The sequence below is a fragment of the Arachis ipaensis genome, chromosome B5, assembly GCF_059453495.1.
Source record: "Arachis ipaensis isolate K30076 ecotype BB chromosome B5, ASM5945349v1, whole genome shotgun sequence".
Classification (NCBI taxonomy): Eukaryota; Viridiplantae; Streptophyta; class Magnoliopsida; order Fabales; family Fabaceae; genus Arachis; species Arachis ipaensis.
The window spans coordinates 137,878,925-137,886,707 of NC_142440.1; the positions used below are offsets into that span (position 1 = coordinate 137,878,925).

Sequence of the window (7,783 nt, forward strand, 5' to 3'; positions counted from 1 at the left end):
TGATTTTTTCTGCACATAAAGACTTAGCTCCCTTACATTCTAGTCTTCCTTTTTTTTTGGCTCACCCTCCTTATTTACAATGGGTACTTGGAGAGAAATAGTCAGATTAGCCATCTTGCTAGAATTTTCTCTCTCATAATGAGTTTAGAAAACCCTTTAAGTAAGCTAATCGAAGTTGGTTTTCTCATATTGTAGGTGTCTCTTGCAGGTTTGGTTACATCTTCGTCCTTCTTCTCCCTTACTCTCCAGCCAAATTGATCAAATTTGAGTTCTTCTTAGATGCGGTATTCTCCTTGTTCTTCGTCTGCAATATCCCCTAGTAGGCACTCACATGTCCGTTCCTCGTGTCCAAGATGAGCACAATATTTACAATAGTTATCGATCCTCTCATACTTGAATTTCACTTCTAATCATTTTTCATCCGGTCCAACAAGATGAAGTTTGCTGCGTAAGGATTTGGACGCAACCAAATTAACCCTAACCTTGACAATTCTTCCTTCTTTATCCCGTACATTGGAAAAATCAACCTCCATTATTCCCTACAAACTAATAAGTTATAATTCCCTACTGTGTTATAATTTAAAAATTTAATATCTAATAAGTTATAATTAAAAAATCTATGAAGTTCACTCTATGGTTGACTCCAATTCCAGTGAATGTTCGCGCCAGAAGCAGCTGCTCTAGCCATACAATCTGCAATACTATTTGCATTCCTCTAAATTAAAAGAATAGAGACTTTCCAATTCCAATTCATAACTTCCTGTATATGCTTTGCCAAATTCCATTCTGGAATATCCTTACCAAGCATTCTTTGGTTTGCCAAGAAAAGAGCTTCTAAACAGTCTGTTTCACAAATAACCTCACGAAATCCACTATTCCAAACTAGAAGTAAACCTCTCCAAATCGCATATATATAATTCAGCAAAAAGAACACTGCACACTTCGACTTTTCCAATGCAACCTTTCAACCAACATACATCAGAATTGCGAATGATACAACCAAAACCAGCATAGCCAAAAGGAGTAAAATAACTAGCATCACAATTCAATTTAACAGAATGAATTGGAGGTGGAACCCAATGCAAACACAACAAAAGAGGAGACAAAGATTGATGCATAGCAAAAATAGTGTGGGACTCCCTTATTGAACTACGAATCAAACTCACCACTTTACTAGCACTCCAAAAGTCATCTGTATTAAATAAGTCATGATTCCTGCTCCTCTAAATCCACCAGATGGTTGAAAAGAAAAGAAAAACATCTCCACTCTTTGTGCCTCTGTAGAGCCAATCATGTAAATCCGAGTTATCTGAATACAGGCTTAAAAGGTTCCAGACCTCCTTGGCACTAAGGCACTCCCGAAGACAATGAAGAATAGATTTAGAACCATTTTGACACCGATGATAAGTGCTAGATAAAGCTAAGCCACGATCTAAACGAAACTCTGCCGTAGGAATAGCGTTATGAAGACTGAGCCAAATCAAGAACTTGTACTTCTCAGGAATATGCAGTCACCATACCCATAACCAATTATCACCCTCATTCCAGTTAAACTTTCTTTTGGCTAGCCAACTGTATCCACTCATAGTTGAGTAGAGTCTAGAAGATGCCACACCCCACGACCAAACCGAACTCTCTCTAGCATTCAAATTCGGATTATAAGCATTCAAACGCTGTTTGACATCTTCTGGAATGTTAGAGAAAACATCATGGAAATTCCATTGACCATCTTTCCAAACGTCTCTAATAGTTAAATCAGAGTCAGATATATGTACAAAAGGGACATCTTGAGCAATTGGGCCCTCAATACTCCTATTGTCAAACCAAAAAGATTGATCAAGTGACCCAATGCACCAAGAGAAGGCATCCTTAAGAGCACCAAAAGCCTTTGAGATACTCTTCCAAATATGAGAAGCATTGCAAGGGACAGGGCCATCTAAAACTCCCTCATTCCTCAGATACTTCGATCTCAATAGAGCAACCCAAGACTTGTCCTGGCAATGAAAAATTTGCCAAATCAATTTACCAAGTATATATTAACACACGCAGGATCTCTAACACCCAAGCCACCAAATTTCTTTAGAGTGACCACGATCCTCCAATTAACAAGAAAAAGACCTCTGCCATCAACTTGACCCTTTCAAAGGAACTGTCTCATCATAGAAGAGAATTTATCGTAAATCCAATTTGAAAAAAAAAAAAAATACCTGCATATGATAGACAGGAATGGATGCTGCAACAGAATTGATTAGGCAAAGTCTCCCTCCTTTATTTAAAAGCCTTCCTTTCCATTAGCTAATCTTTCCCTCACCTTTTCAAAACAACAACATAATAAAATATTTTACGTAACTAAATTAAATCAAACCATAATATATATGTATTTTTTTATATTTGTTTTTTTTTCTCTTTTTTTTTTCTTTCTTTTCCTTTTTTTTATTATCGTCATTATCAGCAGAATTTTCTTCTTCTTATACTACATTTTTTTATTTATCTTATTTATTTATTTATTTATGTATTTTTTAAAATTTTATGAAAGAGAAGAATAAAAATTATAACACAAAAAATAATGATAATGATAATAAAAAAGTAAAATGATACTAAATTTTTTTATATAAAACACAAGAAAGAAATAGAAATGACATCGAAATTTGTTATATAAAACACAAAAATTTTATTACGATAAACACATAATTTGAATTGATTTCCACACCACATTAGAAGATAATTAGTTGATTAGCACTTAGGAGTATACAATTCAACTTTAAAATAATTTTGTTTAGATAAAATTCTCTATTTTTGAAGCAAAATATAAGAAGATATAAATATATCAATAACAAAACATGAAAAAGAAGAAGAAGAAACATGTTGAGAAAAAGAAAAAGAAAATAAAATATGAAGAAAAAGAAGTAGATATATTGAGAGAAATTTTAGTGCCATAATTAAAAAATTTTAATGTTATTTTTAAGAAATTTTGGTATTATTTTTATTTTTGATAATTTATAATTAGTTAAATTTTTTTTTGTGTCACTATTAAAAAATTTTGGTATCAAAATTTAAAAATTTCTTATATCAAACTAAAAAGTTGTGGTATTATTTTTTTTTTGATAAATTTTACACAATTTAAAACTTTTATCTTTCTCTTTTTTATTGTCGCCATCATCTTTTTTTTTTCTTTTTTTTATTATTTTTTTATATTTTTTTGAGAAAAAAAATTAAGTAAAAAAATGCAAGAATAGAACGAAAATAAATAAAATAAAAATTCAACATGATCAGCAGCAATGAAAAACGATAAGAGAAAAAAATACTAAAAAAAAAAAAAGGAAAAAATGCAAAAAAAATGTGTGATTTATGCATATTATTGAGTAATTTTTATTGAGTTAAAAACTTAAAATTAATTTGATTAAATTTGATTAAAAAAATATTTAAAAAAGAAGTCTAAAAACATTATTGTAATTATTAAAATATCATTACTATAATAATAGAAACTCGAAAATGTTTTTTTTTTTTAAAAGATTAGATTAGATTTTTAAGATGGCGTGTAGACATTTTTGTTCCTTTGCTCTCTTCGTTCTCCATTCGTAGACGCCAAGAACCCTAACAGGTACTGCTTCCTCTCCCTTTCAGCTCCGAAAAATTCCCCTCGACCCATTTCTCCCTTCTTCAAATAATGAAATGGGTTCAGGTCAAAATTAAGATTTTAGCCCTTAATTTCCATTTTCTCATGTTCCATTTTGATCTTAGATTCTGTTGATCTGTTGATACTTTTAGCTTAAAGATCTGATTTCCTCCCTTTTTTTCATGGTGAAATGGATCCTAGAACAAAACCCAGAAGCTGAAACTTTGTTGGCATGAGGTTTTGCATGCATACATTTATGGGGTTTGTGTAAATTTTTTCCCTTGTTGAAACCCCCTTTTTTGTGGTTTGACTCTGTTTGAGCTGAAACAAAAGGTGGGTTTTGCTTTTGGGGTTAACACAATTACATTATGCTATTGTTTTTGTTTGTTGTTTTTCATGGAATTTGATTTTTTGAATTGTGTTGGCTTGTTAGGAGAATGCAATGGCCTGGATAATTTGCGAAGATATTTAACAAAGTGTACATTGTTATTCTGCAATAGTGCAATTTTGCCTTCACCATTTGCTGCCTATTATGGATGGGGATAATGGTCTTAACATACGTAATTGGGGTTACTATGAACCTGCTACCTCTTTCAAGAGCCATCTGGGGCTCCAGCTAATGTCATCAATGCCGGAAAAGCCTCTTCTCGGAGGACGCAATGCTGCAGTTTTGTCCGGCACTAATGGTGCCTATCACCATAGGGACATTGGGATGCCCCCGGCTACTTACCCTATGGATTACATGAGGGATGCTTGGATTAGTAGTCAGAGAGAGAAGTATATGAATATGATACCTACAAACCCAAGTTATGGTAGTATTCCGGAGACGTCTTCCACGCATCACATGCAAATGATTCCACCGCCTGAGTTGTCTGCAAAGGAAGAAAGGCCCGTGGAAGAAGCGCCTGTTGTTGAGAAAGCGAACACCACTGGAAAGAAGAGACAGGGTCCCAAGGTTCCGAAATCTCCCAAGGCAAAGAAGCCCAAAAGGGGGCCTCGCGTTCCTAAGGATGAGAATGCTCCTACAGTTCAACGAGCTAGGGCTCCAAAGAAAACTACTGAAATTGTGATAAATGGGATCGACTTGGATATTTCGAGTATTCCAATCCCTGTTTGTTCGTGCACTGGGACACCCCAACAGTGTTACCGATGGGGCTCGGGTGGGTGGCAGTCTGCATGTTGCACAACGGGAATGTCTACATATCCTTTGCCTATGAGTACAAAGCGGCGTGGTGCTAGGATAGCTGGAAGGAAAATGAGTATAGGAGCATTTAAGAAAGTTTTAGAGAAACTTGCAGCTGAGGGTTATAACTTTTCTAATCCAATTGATTTGAGGACTTACTGGGCAAAACATGGTACCAATAAGTTTGTCACTATCAGGTAGATCTATTATATGCTATGGTACAATATGGCCTCTTATTCCTTTTCAGCCTGTTTGTCATGTATATATATGTGAAGTATTTGGTCTGAGACAGAGGCTTTGTTAGCTGGTTTGTAGTTCAAGAATTTTCGACTTGTGACATTTCCTTTTCTCTTCTAACTCTTATCTGTTGTTCTATTCACTTATTTGGATTCAGTAAATGGGAATTCAATCTTTTGGCTGGTTGGTCCTGATAGAGGACTAGAAATGAGATATTGTCGTATGATATTTGGTAGGAATATTTTATTTGTTCATAGAGCTATTGGTGATTAAATGTGATGCAAGCGCTTTATTCTGCTCACTGAATCATTCTAATATTAGCCGAAGATACAATTGTAGTTTGTTTTAAGAAACATCTGTGAAGGTAACTTGTTGTCATACTGGTGGAATGTGTTTCTCTGATTTGATGATTGGAGTGGGAAACATATCCAATCACGGCTTGCTCTGCTGAATTTAAGTTTGGTACCAAGTGGGTGGTCTTGGAACAGAATGCAAAATGTTAGAGGCTTATTATGTACTTCTTAGTTAAGTACTCTGTTAAACTTAGAGTAAACCGATCATGAGTTTCTCATGGTAGACACAAACTCAGTTTAGGAGAGACTTTCTATTTTTGTGCATGCTAATAGGAATCAAAGGTGTTGGACACACCACATTACTAGTTTTTAAGTTTTATCCGATTTTCCCCTGAAACCAAACCATTAGGAAAATTTGTATAGTCCATGATATATAGATAGCAGATTTTCTGATTAATAGTAATCCTTCGCTTTTAAGTATTTTGATAGCTGAATGTTGAAAGGCGGTAAGAAAAGGTGCATTGAATCATGGAGATGGGGGAGACTGTTTTTCCTTTTAGAGCCTTAGATGTTTGAGCATAAATGTGCATATAAGGTGTATACATGAGATTAGAATCATCTTCAAATTTGCAACGTGCTTCCCTCTCAAAGAAAGGTTAATTAAAATAGTCTTATTACATTAATTTATATATATTTATAGGCCAAATCTAGAACACAAGTTTGGTAGCTTGCTGAAAGTATAAGTCATTAGAAGGACAATCTAATTCTTGTAATGATTTGAATGCTTGAATTCCGTTTTCTTTGTACTATGTTATTATTACTTTACCGGGTGAATTGGTGGTGCCAAGACACAAGCAATGATCATGGTTGAGATTCATGTTTGTTGAGTGTTACAAATAAATTTGGTGCTCATAAAGTTTGTTGAGTACAGATGGAAGTTTCTTTTGCTTAGTTAAATTAAATTTTTCAAAGGCAAAATTGTTGTCTAATTCTTTAATTTTAAGCTAAAAGTAGTAACCTTTCATTTATAAAAGGGCATCTTAAAAATAAATTTGCCTCCTAATTTTAGAATTACATGTACAATTTATTGTCTAAACTGATGTTTGTGTAGTTGGTATTTGAAGCGAAGCAAAATGCTTCCAGTTTGATGTTTTCCATAATGCCATATTCGTAATTTTTTTTTTTAATTTTAGGTAAAATTTGCTAATTGCTATTGCGCCTGCCCGATCAAAAATCTTGGTTACACGTTAAACAAAAAGACATTCGGTTAAGATTTTAAAATATTGAAAAGTTAAATGTATTTTAATTTTTATTTTTCTCATGATTTTTAAAATATTTAATTATGTCACAATTAATTTATTTTATCGGAAAAGCTGTTTTTAGGTGGTATAATTGATAGCAAATGACTGTTCTTATTATTAATATTTGATACTTGAGGTCAAATTGGCAGAGTTGTTACCCCCAGAAATAATAAGCTTTTGTTTATAATAATAATCTTCAAAATATCATTTTTGCTTATATAACTTTAGTCTAAAATTATTAGTTTCGATTATATATTGTTTTCAATTTTTACTTAAACATAATTATTCTTTGGTAAAACTTAAAAATAGAGGTGCACTTGGATGGAATCGAGATATTTTTTTTGGTGACTGAAATAAATTAAACAAAGAAAAACAAAAGAAACAAAACAAGGAACTGCTTAAATAGAGGGACAGTCCCGTTTAAGACTACTCTTAAACTCCTCCCAAGGTGAAAGAAGCTCCACATGCGAAAGTTGTAACTTCATCGCCATCTTTGCCATAGTATCTGCCACCGTGTTTGCATCTCTCATAATCAAACGAAAGTCAACACGCCAATTCCAATGCATGATATCTCTTATTTTGAGCACCAGTGGATCAATAAACCCAAAACCATCTTGAGTAACAAGATTAAATGCTTCCACACAATCCGTCTCACAAATAACATCTCGTTGACCCACATCCCAAGCTAAGAGATATCCTCTCCAAATAGCAAACAATTCTCCTTGAAGAATACTATTACTCTCAATCATTCCCAAACACCCCCTTTGCCAGCTCCCATTACAATCTCTAATAACACAAGCAAAACCAACACTATCACCCGAACCAAAATAACTAGCATCACAATTAATCTTAAAAGTACCAATGGATGGGGGATTCCAAAAACCATTTAGAGTAGAGGGAAGGGACATACGTTGTAATTCAAAAATATTTCTAGCTCCTTTTCTGAAGTTAATGCCAGACAAATGACTTTTTCCGGAGGCCAAGTTTCATGGGGATTAAAGATGTCGTTATTCCTTGCTCGCCATATCCACCAAAGTCCCGAAAAGAACTTGAACGGGTGCTCTCTGCTATGATACAAGAACCAGTTCTTCAAATCCAAAGGATGACAAGGAATATCTAACCTTTGCCAGACAAGCTGAGCTTTTGGACAATC

General features: G+C 33.9%; 1 protein-coding gene across 2 annotated transcripts; it reads left to right on the plus strand.

The window, feature by feature from the left end:
- Positions 1–3,487: 3,487 nt before the first annotated feature.
- Positions 3,488–5,256, plus strand: LOC107644084 (protein BASIC PENTACYSTEINE1). Of its 2 annotated transcripts, XM_016347877.3 has the most exons (3): positions 3,509–3,601; positions 3,818–3,949; positions 4,050–5,256. In XM_016347877.3, exon 3 carries the CDS (start codon positions 4,149–4,151, stop codon positions 4,998–5,000), a length of 852 nt encoding a protein of 283 aa, XP_016203363.1. In that variant the 5' UTR covers positions 3,509–3,601; positions 3,818–3,949; positions 4,050–4,148; the 3' UTR covers positions 5,001–5,256. The 2 variants fall into 2 exon arrangements, with proteins under 2 accessions (XP_016203362.1, XP_016203363.1); XM_016347876.3 differs by lacking the exon at positions 3,818–3,949 and having other exon boundaries at positions 3,488–3,601.
- The last annotated feature ends 2,527 nt before the right edge of the window (positions 5,257–7,783 follow it).

Excerpts from the sequence above, each read along its gene's own strand:
- LOC107644084 (XM_016347876.3), top strand. The coding sequence starts at position 4,149 with ATGGATGGGGATAATGGTCTTAACATACGTAATTGGGGTTACTATGAA.